Source organism: Drosophila nasuta, chromosome 2L (genome assembly GCF_023558535.2).
Source record: "Drosophila nasuta strain 15112-1781.00 chromosome 2L, ASM2355853v1, whole genome shotgun sequence".
NCBI lineage: Eukaryota > Metazoa > Arthropoda > Insecta > Diptera > Drosophilidae > Drosophila > Drosophila nasuta.
In genome coordinates, this window is record NC_083455.1 from 18783510 (window position 1) to 18806309 (window position 22800).

Consider the following 22800-nt stretch of genomic DNA (forward strand, 5'->3'; position numbering starts at 1 on the left):
GGGCTTCTGCAGTCTAGTAAAAAGTCCACGAGCCCATTTGCACAACTTTCAGTTGGCTTTCTGCAGCGATTCGTGCTGCAAGCGTGCGGTCGGTTCGGTATAACAACATTCAGGCAACGGAGAAGGGATTAAAAGGATAACCAAGAACTGTTTTGTGGATTTACAATTGTTACAGAGCAAAGGTCGGTACGAAAAGGATAATACTAAGTTGTTGCTGCAAAAAGCACTAATAAAATACCGAACTCTTCATAAACTCTTGCTATAGAGGGTGATGCATAATACGGTATCCTTGGTTGAGTGCAGTCAAGTTTATAATCGTCAAATCACAATAGAAATTATGAATAATTATAGATGGATATCAAAAACGCAGAATCAAAATGTGTTATAATATTATTAAGATAACGGACAATTTTTGGCTCTAATAAGGTTTGTTTAATAAAACAAAAAACCAAAACAATGTTCGCACCCGAAAAAGTTTCAGATATTTACTGATAATATAGAGAAAAAGAAATACAAAAAAATTAAATCAAAAACATGGTAATAAAAAATAATTAATACCAAGAGCAAATAGTTGATAGGTTTCAAGCTTTCTTAAACTAGGAAAACAAAATTTTATTTAAGATAGTCAAATCAATAATTGTTTTATAGTGTACACACAAGAATCTTGTTCACAATTAGTTTTTAGAAGCCAATTTCTTTATGAACTATACATTTTCCAAACTAAACTTAAGCGTCTATTTTTAGGTGTGAAATACTGACACATTAGTCTTCGGGTGGTATAAGAAGAGAACAAGAAAACTAAAGTCTTTCACGGTCCCATAATTTTAATATATTCACAAACCATTAGCCCCTCAACCTTCCTAGTGTTGAACCTAATTGGGTGAAGCCATTGCAAAGCACTTGACAGCTATGTTATGCAATTCTTGCTTTGCTAATGCGATTTGCAGCAATTACAGTGCAAAATAAAATAATTATATTACATTAAAAACAATAAAATACAATAGCTGATAGACTATAATATCCTGTGAGTGTCCTACGGAGTGTATCAATATGTATTTGCCGTACTCGCAATTGCCGGATCCTACGGATAAATTCGAGATCTACGAGGAGATTGCACAGGGTGTCAATGCCAAGGTCTTTCGAGCCAAAGAGCTGGACAATGATCGCATTGTAGCATTGAAGATACAGCATTACGATGAAGATCATCAGGTGTCCATCGAGGAGGAGTATCGCACGTTGCGCGACTATTGTGCACATCCCAATCTGCCCGAATTCTATGGCGTCTACAAGCTATCGAAGCCCAATGGACCCGACGAGATCTGGTTTGTCATGGAGGTCAGTAACCAAAGTCAACTGTCTATCAACTCTCTCAACTCCATATCTTGTATCTTTTTGCAGTACTGCTCTGGCGGCACTGCCGTGGACATGGTCAATCGACTGTTGAAGCTAGATCGGCGCATGCGAGAGGAGCACATCGCCTACATCATTCGCGAGATTTGTCGTGCAGCCATCGAGCTAAATCGCAATCATGTGCTACATCGTGATATACGCGGTGATAACATACTGCTGACCAAGAATGGACGCGTCAAACTCTGCGACTTTGGACTCTCACGGCAGGTGGACTCGACGCTGGGCAAGCGAGGCACCTGCATTGGTTCACCCTGTTGGATGGCACCCGAGGTGGTGGCCGCCATGGAGTCCCGTGAACCGGACATTACGGTGCGTGCCGATGTCTGGGCCTTAGGTATTACCACCATAGAATTGGCCGATGGCAAACCCCCGTTTGCGGACATGCATCCGACAAGAGCCATGTTCGCCATTGTGCGCAATCCGCCACCCACTTTGACACGCCCCACAAACTGGTCGCAGCAGATCAATGACTTTATTTCCGAGTGCCTGGAGAAGAATGCCGAGAATCGTCCGATGATGGTGGAAATGGTGGAACATCCCTTCCTCACGGAACTTATTGAGAACGAAGACGAAATGCGTTCGGATTTGTCTGAAATGCTGGAGTTGGCTCGGGATGTGAAGACGCTGTACAAGGAGCCCGAATTGTTTGTGGATCGCGGCTACATTAAACGCTTTGAGGAAAAACCGGAACGCATGTATCCCGAGGATTTGGCTGCGCTCGAGAATCCAGTGGATGAGAGTGTGCTCGACTCGCTGCGCAACCGCATGGAGATGGGCGAATCGTATAGCTTTATTGGTGACATTTTGCTCTCGCTCAACTCCAACGAGATCAAGGAGGAGTTTAGCTCTGAGGTGGGTAAAAGTAAAGGAGATCTTGAGGCCTTATTAAATAATTTCCCAGTTTAATATACGATCGATAACTAATTGCATCTTTATTATGCATTTATCTTTTCATTATACATTTATATTTGACTCCAACCTTCTAAGAATTTCTAGACAGCGCTTTATAGGCTCTACTTATCCCAAAAATATTCCTTTTTTTGTTTCAAATTTCTATCTCCTGCAAACAGCCTAAATTATATTATTGATCTAATGCAATCTGCTTTTACTTCACAGTTCCATGACAAGTACAGATTCAAGTCGCGCTCGGAAAATCAGCCGCACATCTTTTCAGTGGCAGACATTGCCTACCAGGACATGCTGCATCATCGCGAGCCACAGCATGTGGTCTTCTCCGGCGAGAGCTATGCCGGCAAATCGACTAATGCCCGACTGCTGATCAAGCATCTGTGCTATCTGGGCGATGGCAATCGTGGCGCCACCGGACGTGTCGAGAGCTCCATTAAGGCCATCCTGATGTTGGTAAACGCCGGCACACCAGTCAACAACGACTCCACACGCTGTGTGCTGCAGTATTGTCTGACCTTTGGCAAGACGGGCAAGATGAGCGGCGCCGTCTTCAATATGTACATGCTGGAAAAACTGCGCGTAGCCACCACCGATGGCAGTCAGCATAATTTCCACATTTTTTACTACTTCTATGACTTCATCAATCAGCAGAATCAACTGAAGGAATACAATCTGAAGACGGATCGCAATTATCGCTATCTGCGTATTCCTCCAGATGTGCCACCATCCAAGCTGAAGTATCGTCGCGATGATCCCGAAGGCAATGTGGAGCGTTTCAGGGAGTTTGAGAACATACTGCGCGATCTGGACTTTAATCACAAGCAATTAGAAACGGTCCGCAAAGTTCTCTCTGCCATTCTCAATATTGGCAACATTCGCTTCCGTCAATCAGGCAAATATGCCGAGGTCGAGAACACGGATATTGTGTCGCGTATTGCGGATTTGTTGCGCGTGGATGAAAAGAAATTTATGTGGTCACTGACCAACTTCATCATGGTCAAGGGCGGTATTGCCGAGCGACGTCAGTACACCACAGAGGAGGCTAGAGATGCTCGCGATGCGGTGGCGTCGACCATTTACTCGCGTCTCGTTGACTTTATCATCAATCGCATCAACATGAACATGTCCTTCCCACGCGCCGTCTTGTAAGTCCATCTCCTTTTAATTCTGTCTTTTGGAATTGCAATCAATATATTTTTTTTTTAGTGGCGACACCAATGCCATTATTGTCCATGACATGTATGGCTTCGAGTGCTTCCATCGCAATGGGCTCGAGCAGTTGATCATCAATACGCTGAATGAACAGATGCAGTATCATTATAATCAACGCATCTTCATCAGCGAAATGCTTGAAATGGAAGCTGAGGATATTGATACCATCAATCTCAATTTTTACGACAACAAGACGGCGCTCGACAATCTGCTGACCAAGCCCGATGGGCTCTTTTACATTATTGACGATGCGTCGCGTTCCTGCCAGGATCAGGACTTAATTATGGGTAAGTTTCTTCAAGGGATTATTCAGGGTATTGTCCAAGATTGAAGTTTATTCTAAGGTTATGTTAATGATTGTGAAATGCATACACACCTAGAAAGTACATTTTTTATACCAAATCAAAAGAACAAGGCGATAAGGGTATTTTCTCCGTCTGTCTGTCAGTCCGAGAAAATAATTAGCTAAATATTTAATATTTTAAAAGAATGGGGCTACTGAAGTTGTTCTTCTTCTAAATTATATTTCTTTACTAGATCGCGTGTCGGAAAAGCACAGCCAGTTTGTGAAGAAGCACACTGCCACGGAGATATCGGTGGCCCATTATACGGGCCGCATCATCTATGATACGCGCGCCTTCACCGACATCAATCGCGACTTTGTGCCGCCCGAGATGATCGAAACGTTCCGCTCCTCGCTGGACGAGAGCATCATGCTCATGTTTACCAATCAACTGACCAAGGCTGGCAATCTAACCATGCCCTTTGAGGCCGTTCAACACAAGGACGAAACTGAACGCAAATCCTACGTGAGTTCCGCATTTCATTGACTCATTTATCTGGTTCTCCCTTAATTTTCTTTGATGCCATTACAGAACTTAAATACACTGAGTGCTGGCTGCATCTCGCAGGTGAATAATCTGCGCACCATGGCCGCCAATTTCCGTTACACCTGCCTTTCGCTGCTCAAAATGCTTAGCCAGAATGCAAATCTTGGCGTGCATTTTGTACGCTGCATTCGCGCTGATCTGGAGTACAAGCCGCGTGCCTTCCACTCCGATGTTGTGCAGCAGCAGATGAAAGCGCTGGGTGTGCTGGACACGGTAATCGCACGGCAACGTGGCTACTCTACACGGCTTCCCTTCGAGGAGTTCCTGAAGCGGTAAGCTTAATTCATTTCTCATTAAAGTATATCCGATTATTCCTTGAACCGATAAATTCCTCTTTTAGATATCAGTTTTTGGCCTTTGACTTCGATGAACCTGTCGAGATGACTAAGGACAATTGCCGACTGCTCTTCTTGCGCTTAAAAATGGAAGGTTGGGCGCTGGGCAAGAACAAGGTCTTTCTACGCTACTACAACGATGAATATCTAGCTAGGTAAGTTCAGAAGACTCCTCCTCTTAAACTATCGATAAAACTTTACGTTTACTTACAGGCAATATGAGCTGCAGGTGAAGAAGGTCATCAAGGTGCAGTCCATGATGCGTGCGCTGCTCGCACGTAAACGCGTCAAGGGCGGCAAAGTGTTCAAACGTAAGTGGCATTACCTATCACCTAAGGATCACTAACTCAAACTAACCTTCGTCCTTTTTCTCTTCCCTTCTCGGTTAGTGGGCAAGAAAGGACAGGCAGCAGGACAACATGACGAGGCCGCTTGTAAAATACAAAAAGGTAAAAAAACACAAGTCGATAGGCTTAGGGAATACGATGAGGAGCACATCGACATTAGTGAAACACCCTCGGAAGCGGATGAAATGTTTCTGGAGGCGCGCATGGACGAAGCACTTGCTGCGGTGCGCATCTCAAAAATCGAAGAGGCCTCCAATGATGAATAGTACCCTTTAAATAATCACACTATATAGGGAGGCTTAGACAACGCCTCCTTAATACTACTACTACTACTAATACTACTACAACAACTATCAATAAAATATATCGCAAGTAACCGAGCCACAAGTCTACATTCATGTGGTTTAGGGTCTTCTTCTGTACAACTTAAGCCGCTTAAATGGGGCAACTACAACCCCCCTTATCCACCCCCTTCTGCTGCAACCAATCAATCAGCTTAACAACACCTGAGACAATCGACTTGACAGAACCGCCTCCCCACTGTCGTCCCTCCCCCCTTCCACAGCGAGATGAATTATAAGTGCTGCATAGAAAATAAATGAAAATTTAATTAAATTAAGGTGACTCCTCCCCCGTCATACTGACCGCAATTCTAACCCGCTCCCTATCTCTTTCTCCATCTCTCTCCTTCTCTAGCTTTTCGTGGGTTCCGTGAACGCGTACGCTTGCCCCCTCTGGTGAATGAGAAATCCGGACAGCTGAACGAGAACACCGCGGACTTTATACGTCCCTTTGCCAAGAAGTGGCGTGAGAAGTCCATCTTCCAGGTGCTTCTGCACTATCGTGCCGCACGCTTTCAGGATTTTGTCAATCTCTCGCAACAGGTAAGCGAATATTTATCAACTTCAACTCCAACTTTAGGCTATTTCTTTACTTTCTCTTGATAGGTTCACATCTACAATCAACGCATGGTCGCTGGCCTCAACAAGTGCACTCGGGCCGTGCCCTTTGAGCGCATCAATATGCGTGAGGTGAACTCCTCGCAGTTGGGACCGCTGCCCGTGCCCATCAAGAAGATGCCCTTCCGCCTGGATCAGATTCCCTTCTACGATACACAATATATGGTTGATCCAGCCAACTCTATATCGCGTCAAACATTCCCCAATCATTTGCTGCAGCAGCAATTCGAGGAGGACGAACCCTGGGACAGTCCGTTACAACGCAATCCCTCGATGACGTCGTGTCTGCTCACCTACAATGCGTATAAGAAGGAGCAGGCTTGCCAGACCAACTGGGATCGCATGGGTGAGAGCGATAACATCTACAATCAGAGCTTCTTTCGCGATCCACAGCAGCTGAGAAGGTGAGTTAGTTATAATGCACACATTTTTCACTTAGGGATAACATCGAGAAAATATCGCTTACCTTACTTAGCACCTACTTCCAACTACTATTACTAAACATCTAGGGAAAATGCGTAGAAAGAATAGAAAAAAGCCTTCGTATCACTTAGTGGATTGTCAATTCGGTTTAAGTTGTGGCCTTTAAGTGGCGATCGCTTTTAATTTAAATCTCTGAAATCTTTGCCTTCATACTTCAACAGAAATCAAATGCAACGCAATATGAATGCGTACAACAATGCTTACAACAGCTACAACAGCAACTATCAGAGCAACAACAATAATTGGGGAGTACATCGTTCCGGATCCCGTCGCAACTCGCTTAAGGGCTACGCGGCGCCACCGCCGCCACCACCGCCAATGCCCTCATCGAACTATTACAATCGCAATAATCCCAGTCAGCAGCAGCGCAACTATCAGCAACGCTCCTCGTATCCACCCAGCGATCCGGTGCGTGAACTGCAAAACATGGCACGACATGAAGGCGATGTAAATGAGATCAATTTTATTCATTCAATCCATTTTCAAGTAATTCCCATTTCCTGAACAGAGTTCGGAGGATGCTCCATTCAATTTCAAGGCCATGCTGCGCAAGACAAACTATCCACGCGGCTCCGAGACGAGCACTTATGATTTCCACAATCGCCACGACGCGGACCACGATCAGCATCAGCACACATTCCAGGCGCCCAAGTTGCGTTCCACGGGGCGTCGCTTCGACGATGATGATCAGCATAACGGTGGCAGTGGTGGCAACTATGGTGTGGCACGCAACTTTGGCCAGCGGGCACCGCCATTGCATCAGATGCCGGCGAGCGTGGGACGCAGCTTTGAGGATAACAGCAATGCACGTTCCTTCGAGGAGGCTGGCTCCTATGTGGAGGAGGAAATTGCACCTGGCGTCACACTCTCCGGTTATGCTGTGGACATTTAATGTGCCACATCGATAAAGTCGAATTGTTAATTGTTGCGGATCCCACCACATCATTAAAGTGCCTTAAATACTAAGTAATTTAATCATACATAATCAATTAGCTTAACAATTGTAGCGTAATAAATTTGAGTTCAGCAATAAACAATAGATGCGATTTATTTAAGACGCGGAGAAAGTAAAGTGAAAATTTACGAGTAATACAGTTTACATTAAATTGCTTTTGGAAAAGATGTTCGGTTTGTTTCATTCACTTTTTGTATGTAGTCCTAAAACGCAACAACAATACTCTCAGTATTACATAGACACTATGCATAATACTTATGGATCTATATACATATATACGATACGCATCCATATATATATATATATATGTATATACATATGTTATAATATGTATTTTTCTTTTTCGTTTGTATATGTAAAAACTTTAATAGCTACCCAAAAATTTGTAGGAATGGCATAGAGAAACACTGATGTGTTTCCTCACAGGACCTTTGTGTGTGTGTAATAATATTAGAATAACATAATAATCATCATCATAGTTGCTTCGACAACGAACAAGAAGAAATAGGATTCTAAGGCTAAAGTAGATATATGTTGTAAAGGTTTCATTTAACATCACACCCAATAGAGACATAGTACTATAAATTCTTGAACATGATAAAGCCAAGCCCATCCACAACTTTAGCATCCGCCATCAATCATCCATTCCAGGCTCACGAAGTCCATCCGAGTGCATTTGCTTGCCAGCTATCTCGAGCATGGCACGATCCTCCAAATTGCCATCCAGCACAGAGCGTTTCTAAAGTTTTTGAAGTGAATACAATCAGTAGAGTAAACAAATAGTCCAAACAAGGCTGCCTAAGCTAACTACATTGTGAAATAAACAAATGCCAAAGTGTAATTTCAATGTGCAGATGAAAGTGTGAAAAAGAGTGAAGTGCGATTTGAACGTGCAGTGAAATAAATGTATAATTTGTAGAGCAAATAATAGATTAGTGCAGCTTAAAGTTTGCATTCTAATTCCTGTCAGGTATTTCTAATGTGTCCAGTGTTTAAATGAAAAGCAAAGCGCACTCACCTGACCCTCACCACCGCCTTCCTCATCGTCCTTGACTGGCAAATCGCCCACAGCCCAGACCTCCATGTTGCGTATTTTGAATTGTTTGCGTTTGCTATAAATATAAACAATGAGAAAATATATATTAGATGCAAGTTAATAAAATAAATACAAAATTCATATAATAGATTACATTTGAAGGGGTATTAATAGTACAATGGCGATAATTGTAAAGAATGGTTCTAGGGTTTAATTCTATTTTAATATATAAAAGTCACAACGATTGTGCCATATATTGGACGAACTGATGAATACCGCAACTTTGTTGTGATTTTGTTAAGCTAACAAAAGGCGCATTGCGACGCAATTTTAAATGTGCAAATATATACAATGCATTTAAGTTAATCCACTAAGAGCACATAAATTTCAATTTGTGATTGTCATACAATTTTATGCAATTATCTTGAAAGTCCAATGAAATTGTACTGTTAGTACTGCCAAACATTGCTTCATTTCAATAGCAATTTCATTTAACAGAAACTTTTTCGGGCGTAAATTAAATCATTTTCTAATTCAATGAATGTTGTAGTAAAGAAGTAGATTGTAATAGATTTCATTTTGAAATCAAATCCATTGCTTCTATCGACAGCTTGATAATTAAAAGGAAAACTTTCACAGCTGTCACGCACCTTAACTGCACATAGTCGCCATATGTGGTACAGCTTTCCACGCTCTGTCCCTCGCCGAACATGCAGTCCAACCACAGACCTTTAATAAACGAAATAGTTTGAGCAAATGCCATACTAAATGCTAAGCAATGTCACTTACCCCAATACTCAAATTGGCCGCCCATGCCCTGCAAATAGATTGGATAATTATAGCATTAATCAATACATATATTGAGTATATGGTAAGTGGACAGTACTCACCAGGCCATTGGGCATGGTCTGTTGATTCAAATTCAGATACTGGTAATGATCGTTGTAACCCGTGGAACTAAAGCAGCGCATGGCTGGACTCAGTGTGTATAGCAATGAGCTATCATTGCCAGCAAATTGTGGACGCAATGCCCACGATTCAGGAGCATAGCCACCAAATATGTATTGATCCTCGTCCTCGATGAAGAAGAGCGTGGGACCCTTGTCCAACATTTTGCCCAGCATTGTAGAGAAGCTTTCGCCATGGATTTTTGATGAGAATAAGAAACGCCATTTGTGACGCATTTCACGCGGCAGCTGTGCATTGATATAGAGCACATGTGGCAGCTCAATGATGGGCCTATAGTGACTGTTCTGCGGTGCATCTACAAGATACGTAGCGTATGTTTGTTTAATAAATAGAGATTTACGATTGTTTTGACTAAGAGATTAATAATCAAACATACCGCACAGCTGTGGCAGAATGCAAATCTCAATTTCCTTAACCAGCGAACGCTTGCTGCTGCTGCCACCGTGACGTGTATAAAGCTGAACGAATACCTCGCGCCACAGCTGCAGAAATTGTGGGGTGACATGCAGCCAACGCTCGAGTGTCTCATTGGGCATGGTGTGCTCCAAATCTTTGCTCAAATTACGCATCAAACCCTTGGCAAAGGTGCAGGCCGAACGTTCCGTGGTTATAAAGCCCAGATCTTGCCACTCCTTAATGCTCGAACCCTTCGATGTGGTCTCCAGATGCACATAACTCTTAATAACCGAGTGTATATACTGCCAAAGTATTCAATAAGAGTTAATGAAGTTAGCTAATCAGTTATTTGAAAACTCACCTGCTCCAGCTGCTTGATATTGAAATTGTCGCTGGCATTGCGATTCAGCGAGGAGAGCAGAAATTGCATTTTCGTTTCAATGCTGCCACGCTCCATGATATAGTAGGGTTCACCGAACTTCTTTAAGGGTATATTGATGCATTGCTGGCCCGGCTTCTGCGGTATAAACAGAAACTGAGCCGTGCTTTCCGCCAACGAGCGTTCGATGGTTTGCGACCATGATTCCTGTTAAAAAACAAATCAAAACAAGTTAGAATGTCACATGCAAGCTTTGACTGTAATAGACCCTTCTTTTTTATTGGTATACAATTTAAGCTTTATAGTTTATATCTTAATCTTCAATATCTTCAATATTTTGTTTCCCGATTTTTATGAAATTTAGAAAATTAAATTGAAATGCCACAAATTTATCGAATACTGCTAATATAAGATATCTTTCAAAATATTGGCTTCGGGTGTTACTATGAAATTTATAAATTAAAAACTACACAAAAAATGTAAATATTCAGGTTTCTATAAATTCCGGTTTAGAGTTTCTGAAATAATTTAAAATATATTTGTATACTAGGTATATAAAAGTCTAAATACGTCGAAAATGTCTTCTGCGATTTCAACAAACCGAATAGACCCCTTTTCACTGAAGTTAAGGGTATTATAAAAGCACAGTGAAATAATTATGCGATCGTTTGCAAAAATTCTTCGTACTGACTTGTATTGTTTATTATCAATTCAATTCAATTTCAATTCATTTCGTTGCCATAATTATGAGCAAAGCCAAGCACCCTTGGAAATCACGACTAATTCGTTAGCAAGCAAATTAAAACGGAACCAAAAACAAACAAAACAACCAAACCAAACGCAAAACAGTCGCAAATGCGCAAAGCAAACAAATTAGACAGCGGCCACACCAGAATAACACATTCGTTGACAATCAATGCAAACTTTGGTTTTTCGTTTGTGATAATGCTGATAAGACATACTACAAATAGTATGACGATGACATGTCATGTGTAACTTTCACCTCAGGTATAGTTCGAGATAGTGCTCGAAATACATCAAGTCGCATGACACTGAAAACGTTTCACGCTGCTGCAGCCTTGAACTTGTGACCGGGAGGGAGTCGCAATGCAGTCTGCTGCATTGATTTTTGTTGTGTTGTGACAAGTGCATTGACCCAAGTAAAGCTTACTACGTACCACCAAACGATCCGAGGTTAATTTCTCCAATGCACCGCCGGAGGCATTGCGATATGCTGTCTCTAGAAAGCGCAACTCTTCCGATGTATACACATTGTCCGATTCCTTTTTGCCACTTGCATTGCCCATTCTACTTCACTGGCTTTTGGTATTTTTTGAATATATACAACGTGTAAACACACGTCTGACGCTTGTGATTTTTAAATTGAAAATAATGCAAACACAACAATAGAGACGCAAGCAAGCACACACAGCTGTTGTGCAGTGTGACCGCAATTCTCTAACTACGAATTACGCTGCGCATTCAATTCGCCGCAGAGCATCTTTGTGGCGTTAGTATTGTCTGCTCTGCTGGGTCAACAGATGGCGCCAGTGTAATATGTACGATGACCATTAGATGTCGCTAATAGTCGGCATTAAAAACAGTTTTTGCACTCCAAACTGCACTCTCAACCTTACGTTTGTTAATTCACATTTTCAAAGTATTCGAATAGCAATAAAAAGATTTTTTAAAATTGTCATATAGAAAAATTCGTGTATCTAAAGCTATTAATAAATAATTGGTTTACCAAATCTCTGTCTCTAAGTCAAATCTCGCTAAGCAGTTTTCGAATTCGACTGCTTGCAAGCAGTATATATTTATAAGCGCTTGCCAACGGCGTCAACTTTTAATTGAAATCAATTCCGACGAACAATATTAATCAATGATTTTTTATTCAATCGAGTTTTTAATTAATATTAATATTCTAGTACTTGTATAGCTACTTACTTTGGTCATAGAGCACCATCTGTTCTATAGACAATTAAACAAACGCACAACTAAACACTTTACTTCACAAACACAAAACAAAAAAAATGCATACGCTTGTATGCGTGATCCTCCAAGTGTTGGAGCTCCACTTTCGCACCATTTCAATTCACTTACAAACACACACACACACAAATGAAGTATGCACTCACGGTTAAAAGAACTTTACGCGCGCGCTTAGCGAATGAAAAAATAAATAAAAAGCATCGCACTTCAGTAATGCATGCAAATTGTTATTTATTGACGCTGCGACAACACGCCAATCGCATTTTTAATTACTCTCACACTTTTTTTTAGCAATTAAAGTCAATTTTATTAAAATTTACACCGCGAAATGCAGAAATAAAAAATCACGCGCGCACGCTGCAAAACTCTGCACAATACTGAATAAATTCGCCGCGACAGGCGACAATCGAAATTAGATCAGGCAAAAATTCACACGCACAATCGACGAGCTTAATAACCGCAGCTGCGAATTCGCCGCAAGCAGTTATGATTATTTCTTTTAACGGCGCGTTTGATATTGATTTTAAAATTTTTGGAAGGAAATTTAGGCTGCTTTAAATAAATATTTATTTATATATTTAAAAAAATGTGTAACACCGGTAATAAGAAGTACTCTTTAAATATTATATATAAAATATTGTCCATGTTAGCAAATAAATAAACAACAGACTAAGCAAGTCAGAATGTTTAGCATAATAATGCCACATTGGTTGCCTAAAATGGAAATTGGAAATTCGGCTAGCTAGTAAAATATATTCATAATGCTAATGTGTTCAACGGTGCGCAGTTGACATTATAATTAATGAACTTCAAATCGAAGTGTAGCGGACCGATGAAAGCCCATCAAGAAAGAACAATGGGCATTTGAGCATTGCATTATATGTTTATATACAATAGTAATTCTCATTCTGTTTCGATTTTCGGTACTCCACTAAAAGCAAAAGCAGTTTAGCTGCATAGCTTTAAGACTGTGCTTCTCAACTTTGCTGCTGCATATTAATATTAATGGTTTATTATTATGACCCGGTGCCTTAGTAGCTATAACCTGGACAATCTGCAGTTCGTATATAATACACATTCAGTACATTTAGGGTCTTGCCGTAACTTTGTTCACGCCGTGATTGCTTCACTGCACTGATGCCTGGCGTGACGATTTCAATTCTTGAATACCCTCTTAATCATAAATTGGGAAGAGTGAACCATTTCAACTATTGTATCTTATATGTTAAATATTCGAGTCAATTCTAAAGAAAATACAAAGAAACACAAGAAACTTAAATATTAAATAATATATTTTTTAAAATTTATTTTTATATTTTTATTCTAGAGATATCTTTTAGTCGAACCTTTATCAACTACAGCTAACTTAGCTGTTTTATTATTATGTATATTGCGGCACACGACGCTGCAACAAATGACTCGTTAGGAGAGTGAAAAAAGGAGAAGTTGGGAGGAAAGTTGGTGGAGAAAGTTGGTGGAAACAACTGTCGATGCTTGAGGAATTTGAGAATATGTTGGTGGGCTAAAATTTGCATTACGAGTTGCTTGGCCAACTTGGTTTTTATGTTTGCCCTCGTAATTAGTCGCACGTCAGCGCCACCTGGCGACGAGAAGAGTGTAACGAACGGCATTGCTCGACATTCCTTGAAAGCAGACCCCTATGTTAATAATAACGGTAGTAAGAACCCCTTTACCCCAATTACAACTAACCACAATTTAGCCTCAGTCTTGGAGTTCACTTCACGGACGCGTGCAAAATTCCATTGAAAAACGGAGTTAAACTTTTTACTTTATCTGCACTCCAACTGCAATTTATTTAGTTAAAGTTTCCATTTTTTTTTTTACTCAACTTCATATTGCATGCAAAACGTTTTGGTAATATATTTCATGTTGTATTTACATGTGTGTTTTGTATGCGGAAATAAAGTTGGACTTGTGTGCTGAAAAGTGACACGAAGTACTAACAGTTAAGGACTTTAAAGATGTGTTCCCTTGTTGATACTTATTAAATGTATAATAAATAAATTGAAGAATATGGAAATTTAATATTTGGAAATTTAAGTTTTGTTTTTGAAATAACCTTAATTGTAATCTTTCTTAAAACAGAAAAATTATTCTAAAGGAAAATAATTATTCTTAAATTTGTATATGGAATAATTCAGAGTTAAATGATTTTAAAAACTGTTACTTATTGTTTTCAAAATAAATCACTGTTTTCTTGCATTTTATTCAATTGTTTAATCGTAGCTTTTTATTAATGCAAAAAATTAATTCAATTATTTCATTATATCAAAGTTTATCAATATTTCAAATATATACAAAATATACACAAGCTTAGTTTGAAGCACTTCAGAAGATTGCAGAGCGACATCGACGCAATCCCACTTTATCCACCTCAGAGCGCTCCACGCCATAACCATGCCACAAAGTATCCGGGGGTTTATTCCACCTGACAAAGTAGGTTTTGTGCACAGCTGCCAATTGAGCTTTTGGTCTGCTGGAGGAACGTCGCCGGAAGGGCCAAAGGAACCAGTCCAAAGGTCCGCGACTTACTTGGAGAGCATCAGCCACAACAGGAAGAGGAGGCGGCGGAGATTGAAACGTGTCCAGCTGCAGCTGCAAAGATGCGTCCGGAAGTTGTCTCAAAGGTTGCGGCTGCTCCACAATCACAGACTCAGGCGAGGGTCTAGTTAATGGACTAGATATTGCCTGCAATTGCTGCTGATGCTGTGCGGAAATGATGCGAGTTTGCGAGTCAAAGATCTCCACATCGTGATCATCACTCGAGTGCCAAGTGCTATTGGGAAGCTCCGCCTCTAGTTCCTCGAGTATGGGCGAAACGCGACTGCCTCGATTGCATTTGAAGCAACGCGGCAACTTGGCACCAAACTTGCTCTGCACATCGGGCGGCTTTGGAGGCGTTTTGGGCACCTGACGATACTGCTCCTCGTGCGGCATCTTGACCAGTATGAAGTGATCGTTGAGCAGACACACATCCGACACCTTTTCGCACTTTTGTTCGGCGCCAAAGAAGGCGTCCAAATCGACACTTTGCGGATAGATGCGATATTCCTCGTTTGTCAAGGCAAACGGGTTTTGCCTTTGTTGCAACTGCAAGAAGCTGGGTGACTTTTGCAACGTCTGCAAGGTGCTGCTGCCACATTTCACAATACCGTTGGACGCAGCTGGACGCTCCACAATGGACGTCCTGTTCCCACAGATGCTGCGATTTTTCATGAAACTCCAGTGACCATGACGCTGCTCAAAGATTCGGGCAAAGATTTTGGCTGTCTGGCGATTACATGGTTGACACTGTTGTGGTATCAATGCCGTTGACAACGACATGCTGATGTGGCCAGTGAATCATAGAATCTGTTATTATTTGGGAAATATAAGTATAAGCCTTATTAACTGACAGTTTTCGCTTAGGCGAATTGTTTTGGTAAGAGATGGAAATTCGTAATATATTTAATATTTTATTTATATTTGCCCAATTATTGAATGTCCAAAGCTAGTTTTAAATCATTGAGGAGACTGACAACTTGTTAATGGTGGTGCTGACAATTTAATGACACAATGTCATACAATTTAAATTTGAATACAAATTTTAAATATTCTTTAGATAATCTTTTAATTAGTTTTATTCTTGCATAATTTAATTTCAGTGTACAAAATTGATTAAGTTTTAATAATAAAATGTCAGTGGCAAGACTGACAACTCGCTAACAAGGTGCTGCCAACTTAATGACACAATTACACACAATTTATGGGCTGGCCCTAAAGGTTAAATGAAATCGAAACTGCTATTGAAAAACTGTTGCACATGTCTTAATTCGATTGTAAATTGTACGTGCGATTCGTTCGTGTACTGCATTCTCTCTCTGCTCCCCGCAAGGCAATTGAATTCGAATTCAATCAAATTGCTTGATGCAATTTTCGTGTCATAGATTGTCTGAATTGTGAACTTGACGCTGTTTCGACATTGCAACCGACTGACTACACACATTATTTTTACTATCCTCTGACTTTTGACACTGCACTTGGGCCGGAGGTTCGAGGCATGTGGCAACTGCAGACTGGCGCCAAAGGCAGCCAAGGCAAAGTAAGTTGATGTTCGGATGGGGAGGACAACGCTTCCGCATCAACCAATGCCACAACAACGGCAACAGCAACAGCAACAATAATAATAAATGTATTTGATGCGGCATTGGCAACACGAAAGTTTTATTTATTATTTTGACAGGTAAACAAATCACGAGCTCAACACAAACACAAAGGCCACACACACACATTCGCACTCACGTTTTCATTTTTGACGTTCGAAATTCTTGTTTGCGCCGCTTACGAAGTTGCTCGTCGCTCGACTCACCAATGACAACTGAAGCCGACTTTTAGGCTGCGCTCCTCACACAGCTCACAACTTACGTCATCGTAGCGGACAACGTAACGTAAGATAAAACGTAACGTGCATGTTTTGAATGCGGCGACTGCTTTTAGTGCTGTTTTTGTTGTTGCTGCTGCTGATTTTGTGTTTTGTGTTTTTTCATTTGCATTTTCATTATTGGTTGTTAGTTGTTGCTTGTTTGTTTGTTGCATGCCCCGCATTGCCGGCAGACGATTGACAATTAACACACATACATTTGCATACATTTTGATGGGCACGTAAATGTAAGTGTATGTGTGTGTGTGTGTGTCGAAATGTGTGTGTGTACATTAATAACGTAAAAGGACAGTTGACAGCATTTAGTCAGTGGAGTTGGAAATACTTAATGTGTTAATGCACACATGAAGTCAAGGTCAGCAGAAGGCTTAGAAAGCGTGCTAGCCAAATACTCTATACATGGAAAATAAAAATGGAATTTTTATTTAAGCTTGAACTATAAATTTAAAAATTCCATGCTTGAAATAGTTAAATTCAGCTTAAGTTAGTGGATAAACATATTAAAGTCAAAATACAAATCATATAAATCTAAATTTATTTAACCTTTAAATAGTATTCTTAATATATTTTAATAAATTACTTTAATTCAAGTAAATGAAAATACTATAATAATCTTAAAAAATAAACGATGTTTATAATATAAACTTTATATTAATGATTCATTTTCAGTAAGTTCGTCAAAAATCATAATTTATGATACAAAAATTGAAATCACAAATAAAGATTATTAATGGTATATTATCAAATATAGAAAACCTTATCTTTTTGTTCAATATTTATTAATTACACTTTATTGTACAAGTCACAAATTTTCTGAATATGTATATATTACAATTTATTATACAGCTTTCATTAAATTCTACTTTCTATAAGAACATCATACTCTCCCTTTAGATTCAATCCATTTCGGATCGAAGTGCTCGCATTATGTCTACTTATCAACCATCTCCAATGCTTATCAGTTATCATTGTGCATGATAAATCCCGAAGTCAATCTACCCCCAAAATTCGTAACTCCATTGGAGCCCCAAACTCGCATTCATAATTGAGTTTGCTTTTGTCATTATTGATTGTTAATGCACGCAAATAATAGAGTCCTGTCACAGTCACAGGATATATATATGCATGTATATGGATGTACAACAGCGATAAGAACGGGGCGTGCTAGCAATAAAGACTGAGCATTAATTCAGCAGTTGCGTTATAAATCCCATTTGGGGAATACGAATGTTTCCATTACGTAGTCAAAGTCAGCGAGAAAGGGGAGATTTGTATTTCCGGTTCAGTTCTGATTGATTCAAGACAAATTAACCAAAAAGAGAAACAAACAATAGCAACAGACAGAGACAGAGAATGTTTGCTTTGATTTGTGACTAACAAAAACTGAAAGCAAAGTTGACTTGACAATTTACATAAATGCCATATTCTGATTTATATGAATAGATTTGTTATAATTGCTATACATGCTGAACTGTTGATTATTATTGTACTGATGGCAGATCTTAAAGCCATTGAAATAGAAAATCCATAATATATTTTTAGCTTTACTCGTATATTAACAGTGATATGTTAACTTGCGAAAGTATATAAAGAATATTACTATCACAACTTAGCTATTACTTCTTTAAACTGTATTATGCTTTCATTTTTTATATAACATTTTTAAGAGGTAAGTGAAAGTGACATAAAACGGACGAAGGAGTTTTTGAATTTTGAATTTGCTTATTAAAATTTTAATATATTTTTTAGGTCTCTTTTTCAACGTCTTAGCAAGTATAAATTTTATAGTTTTTTGTAAACAATCTACAGGGTATCAGCTCGTCTCTTTCGCTGTGTACTCTCACTTGAGTACTTGTGCACTTGCACTTATTACTTTTGTCACGTCACTTAATTAACAATCTGCAAATTTGTGCCTCCAACAGCTGATGATCAGCTCGACAGCAACAGCAACAGCAATAGCAACGGCAACTGAAGCAGGCAAACATCATCCAAATTGACACCAATTATGTCGGCTGTGAACGGGTCGTCGATCGGGTATATGCACGTACTCGAAATTGGCGAACATTGACGACGAACAGCCCTTTACTGACCTTCTCCAACAGAGCGAACCGATAAAACATACTATAAACACTTGAAGTGGCTTTTGTTTTAGTCTTTTATGAGCGAAAGGCTGTGAAAGAGAGCGAGATAAAGTGAAGGACACATGCCACAGAACCAGAGCTGCAACTGAGAAACAACAAAGGGAATGCAGCTCATTAGCAAGATGTTGATAAACAGTGAAGCCTGGCTAAGGTGAACTCAAAGATGCGAAATACTATTGAGATACAACAACAATCAATAATTTGATAGATTTAAAATGAGAGACAGTATTCAAATGTTGTAATCAATTTGATTTATTATGTTTAACTTTTTGCCCTGCTTTATAAGTTGACTGCAGAGTTGTTTGGCTGCTCATTATGTTTGTCATTTGCTGAACTTGAACTTGGACGCAAATCTGTTTGCTTAGTCATCGGCAATTGGTCCAAGCTTTGTCTTTGTAGACTGAAACGGTAAATCATGCGGTCACAAAGACAATAAGGTGTTAATGATGCGACGACAAGCTGTCTCTCTGTCTGTTGTTTTGTTTTTCTTCTCTTTTTCTTGTGTCGAACTTGAAGGTCGTTTGCTGGTTTTGCATTTGTTTTGAACTCTGGCGTCCTTCACAAGGATCAAGCAAGAAGCTTAAGCACTCACTCTGGCTCTTTGTCTCTCTCATTTGCTCTTTTTATCACTCTCTCTCTCTCTCTCTGACTATCTTTGCTGTTGCCTGCGCTTGGCACAGAGACTTCGTCGGTTTGCGGCGCACGCAGCTCAACTTAGTTGTTGGCGAGCAGCGAAGCGTTGCGGTTGCACAGCGTCTCCTAAATTTCAAAGTATATTCAGCTGAAAGCGCAGTGCAACAGCAGAGATTGCAACAACAAAAAGTAATTGTTTAGCCATCGTGTGGTATACTTAATAAACATACGCCGCGTGTGCTCAGCGAAAAGTATTGAAACGCACCTCGTATTTACCAATTGGCTGCAAATATCTATTGCAACACAAGAGAATCGCCAAAGCAGAGCAGTGCAAACGCAAAGAGAGACGACAATGTCTGCTTGCAACATGCCACATGCCGCATGCCGCAGTCGTTTATGGGTCTTCCGACGTCTCGTCTGGCCTGGCTCATTGATTGTCTAACAGCAAAAAGACCCCACTGAGATTTGTAGAGTGTGTGTGTGTTTTTTTGGCATAGCGTAATAGTTGCCCCATTGTGTGTGTGTGTGTGTGCCACATTGAAGTGCAGCGAAAACGAAAGTGGAAATGTTGCATTTCAGCTGCGGCTGTCGTCGCTCCCTCTCTCTCACTCTCTCTATGTTTTCTGCCGGTTGTAAAACCGAAAAGCGTTTGCAAACTACACTCGAAAAATTGGCTGAAAAGCAAAAGAAAATGCAAAGAAAACGACGCAAATACGGAAGAAAATATTGTTACTACGAAGTTACAGCACAAGCAGCTAATATTTTTTGTATTTGTCGTGACTGCAAGCAAGACACTAAAAAACAATTTGATTACAATCAAAATAAAAGATTTTCCATTAAACACTTTTGCAGCGTGCCGATTTTGGTTGAACTTAAGGCCAAGTGGAGTCATTCGATTCTTTTAAGCACACAAACAAAGGAGCCCCTTACAAATTGTTGTCATCATGATTGAACGTGAAATTATACAGTAAGTATTCAACACTTGTAATAATACTTAATACGTGTTTAGATTAAATACTACGAAGTGCTTTAGCGTATTCAGCATATTCATTAGTCAAAGTTCTAGCAGCGACCCAAAACTGGGCCAAGAGTTATCGCCAAAGTCCGCAGCTTGGCGATTGGAGATGTAGCTTGAGTTGCGTTGCATATGGATTGCATTATCATTAACATTGTTGTCATTGTCGTTATGCTCGATATGCTGATGCAAAGTCCGATGACCACTTGAACACTGCGCATACAAATAGATAAATTACACTTGTGCATTAACCATATTTGTTTGACTTTATTCAAGGGAATTGTTTTTGCTCATAAGTGATTCCTTTTCGTTATTTTCAGCACCACAACTGCCTCCAAGCGCATCTTTGCTGTGGTCCAAGATCTTTTGCAATTCGTTGTGCTCTTTGCTCGTGTGCTGTTGGAGCTGATTTTGTTGCTGGCTCAAACGTTTTTGCCCAAAAAGCAAAAGGATATCAGCGGTGAGGTTGTACTGGTAAGTGAATACATTTGCACTACAGTGCACTCTCGATACGGTGAACCAAAAGTTTTGGATAAAATCTCATATTCTGTAAGGTTATTAATATACAATAGAATGTCGTTAGTGTCTAGTTTTAATAATTTTCAAGTTGTAGGACAGAATAGCATGAAGGTAGACAGAAAAACAAATCTTGAAAAATACACTGAATGAAGCCCGAATCAGTGTTAATATATTATATATAATATATGTAAAATCCCGGAACTAAAATACCGTAATGTATTTCAGAAATTGAATTTTATTTTCGTTTTCATTTTACTGAATATGTGAAGTCTGCCCATTTTACTATTTTTATTATTAGCATTTGTTTTAATCAGTTGTACTTAGTTTATTAAATACTGCTTATGAAACACCTAATCACCGATTCGAATTGAATTGATTTGAGACAGCTAATAAACAGCACTATGAGCGAAAACACTGATCAATAGATTAAAATTGAAAGAGAAGATTCGATTTAATATACATTAAAGATCAGCTTGATGTAAGTTTAAACATCAGAAAGTTTTGTGTCCTTAGCTTTTATAGTCGGGAAGTTCTATATGCTTAAATGGATTAAGAGATAGGCAGTTACTTGAAGAATAAAGACAGATGGAAAAACAAGCAAACAAACCAGAAGGCGTTTAATGAATTAGACAGACTATCAGTTCTCATTTACTCGTCTTTTTCTGACTTATCTTCTTACCCAGATAACTGGCACTGGTCATGGCATTGGCCGGGAGCTAGCCTTGCATTATGCCAGCTGTGGCTGCACAGTGGTCTGCGTGGATATCAACGAACAGAACAATCTGGAAACTGTGCAGCAGATCAAGAATTTAAATCGTGGTGCAGTGCACAGTTTCAGGTAAGCCTTAAAGATAATTCAATTACAAGCATACCTAATGAAAACTATTTTTGACAGCTGCGATGTGTCGAAGCGAGAGCAGGTTTTGGCTCTAGCGGATCGCGTTCTGGCCGAGGTGGGTCCTGTGTCCGTGTTGGTCAACAATGTGGGCATTATGCCAACGCATCCGCTGCCTCAGCAATCGGCTGAGGAAATCCAGCGTGTCTTCGATGTGAATGTCTTCTCGCAGTTCTGGACTATTCAGGCATTTCTGGGTCAGATGAAGGAGCTGGGACGCGGCCACATTGTCTGTCTGTCCTCCATTGCCGGACTGATTGGATTGTCCAATCTGGTGCCGTATTGTGCCACCAAATATGCAGTGCGTGGCTTGATGGAGGCGCTGCACGAGGAGATACGCGAGGGGCCATACAAGGATCTGGTAATAAATTTTGAATTCACCCGTCGAATGCATATTTAACAATTTTCTTTTGCAGATAAAAACAACCACAATTTTTCCGTACATGACAAACACGGGTCTCTGCAAGAATCCCAAAGTCAAGTTTCCATCGCTGTTGGGCCTTTTGGATCCCAAGGAAGTGGCCAAACAGATTGTGGCAGCGCATCGTGCCGATTGCCTGGAAGTAACCATTCCCAGCACGCTGCTATACATTAACAACTGGACTCGGCTGCTGCCTAGTAAATGTGGCATTATGCTTAAAGATTATATTGATAGCGGTGTGGAGTCCGATTTGATTTAATTTGTATATAGTATATTTCTATTCAATTTGTGAATGAATGTGTAAGTGTAAATTTGTATCGTAAATTATGGAATATTAAAGTTATTATTGGTCGCCAAAGGAGTTAATAAACTCGCTGTGTCGTAATTTAAATTGATATTATGTTCGCGCCTGTTGATTCAAATTCGGCGCACAGATTTAATTTATCGAAATAGCTTTCGATAA

At 40.0% G+C, this 22800-nt stretch overlaps 4 protein-coding genes across 5 annotated transcripts; 2 read left to right on the plus strand and 2 right to left on the minus strand.

Annotated features, from left to right (window-relative positions):
* Positions 1-46: 46 nt before the first annotated feature.
* On the plus strand, positions 47-7667 carry LOC132788785 (neither inactivation nor afterpotential protein C). Its single transcript, XM_060796363.1, has 14 exons — positions 47-182; positions 1005-1335; positions 1399-2262; positions 2527-3464; positions 3526-3818; positions 4069-4340; positions 4407-4693; positions 4762-4911; positions 4970-5067; positions 5146-5205; positions 5800-5987; positions 6051-6466; positions 6707-6992; positions 7054-7667. The coding sequence occupies exons 2-14, from the start codon at positions 1051-1053 to the stop codon at positions 7435-7437; spliced, it is 4521 nt and encodes a 1506-aa protein (XP_060652346.1). The 5' UTR covers positions 47-182; positions 1005-1050; the 3' UTR covers positions 7438-7667.
* LOC132788792 (MTOR-associated protein MEAK7) lies at positions 7659-12251 on the minus strand. 2 transcript variants are annotated; one of them, XM_060796386.1, is made up of 8 exons: positions 12228-12251; positions 10263-10487; positions 9882-10203; positions 9427-9800; positions 9326-9353; positions 9187-9265; positions 8519-8612; positions 7659-8239 (listed from the first exon to the last, which is right to left on the minus strand). In XM_060796386.1, exons 1-8 carry the CDS (start codon positions 12234-12236, stop codon positions 8135-8137), a joined length of 1236 nt encoding a protein of 411 aa, XP_060652369.1. In that variant the 5' UTR covers positions 12237-12251; the 3' UTR covers positions 7659-8134. The 2 variants fall into 2 exon arrangements, with proteins under 2 accessions (XP_060652369.1, XP_060652360.1); XM_060796377.1 differs by lacking the exon at positions 12228-12251 and adding an exon at positions 11459-11712.
* A 2258-nt stretch (positions 12252-14509) lies between these two features.
* Positions 14510-15644, minus strand: LOC132793090 (uncharacterized). The gene has a single exon (XM_060802760.1). It carries the CDS (start codon positions 15615-15617, stop codon positions 14622-14624), a length of 996 nt encoding a protein of 331 aa, XP_060658743.1. The 5' UTR covers positions 15618-15644; the 3' UTR covers positions 14510-14621.
* Positions 15645-19578: 3934 nt separating this feature from the next.
* LOC132798640 (short-chain dehydrogenase/reductase family 16C member 6) lies at positions 19579-22707 on the plus strand. Its single transcript, XM_060810576.1, has 6 exons — positions 19579-19676; positions 20340-20454; positions 20823-20976; positions 21705-21859; positions 21917-22277; positions 22333-22707. The coding sequence occupies exons 2-6, from the start codon at positions 20432-20434 to the stop codon at positions 22594-22596; spliced, it is 957 nt and encodes a 318-aa protein (XP_060666559.1). The 5' UTR covers positions 19579-19676; positions 20340-20431; the 3' UTR covers positions 22597-22707.
* Positions 22708-22800: the final 93 nt, after the last annotated feature.

What these genes read in the sequence shown, in the direction of transcription:
- LOC132788785 (XM_060796363.1), top strand. Translation starts at nt 1,051, where the DNA reads ATGTATTTGCCGTACTCGCAATTGCCGGATCCTACGGATAAATTCGAG. An exon ending in GGATCAGGACTTAATTATGG is followed by an intron (nt 3,819 to 4,068) that starts GTAAGTTTCTTC and finishes TTTCTTTACTAG; the next exon opens with ATCGCGTGTCGGAAAAGCAC. An exon ending in AACGATGAATATCTAGCTAG is followed by an intron (nt 4,912 to 4,969) that starts GTAAGTTCAGAA and finishes GTTTACTTACAG; the next exon opens with GCAATATGAGCTGCAGGTGA.
- LOC132793090 (XM_060802760.1), bottom strand. Translation starts at nt 15,617, where the DNA reads ATGTCGTTGTCAACGGCATTGATACCACAACAGTGTCAACCATGTAAT.
- LOC132798640 (XM_060810576.1), top strand. Translation starts at nt 20,432, where the DNA reads ATGATTGAACGTGAAATTATACA. An exon ending in ATTGAACGTGAAATTATACA is followed by an intron (nt 20,455 to 20,822) that starts GTAAGTATTCAA and finishes CGTTATTTTCAG; the next exon opens with CACCACAACTGCCTCCAAGC. An exon ending in GGTGCAGTGCACAGTTTCAG is followed by an intron (nt 21,860 to 21,916) that starts GTAAGCCTTAAA and finishes TATTTTTGACAG; the next exon opens with CTGCGATGTGTCGAAGCGAG.
- LOC132788792 (XM_060796377.1), bottom strand. Translation starts at nt 11,587, where the DNA reads ATGGGCAATGCAAGTGGCAAAAAGGAATCGGACAATGTGTATACATCG. An exon ending in CGGCCAATTTGAGTATTGGG is followed by an intron (nt 9,266 to 9,325) that starts GTAAGTGACATT and finishes CGTTTATTAAAG; the next exon opens with GTCTGTGGTTGGACTGCATG. An exon ending in AAGGCGGTGGTGAGGGTCAG is followed by an intron (nt 8,240 to 8,518) that starts GTGAGTGCGCTT and finishes CAAAAACTTTAG; the next exon opens with AAACGCTCTGTGCTGGATGG.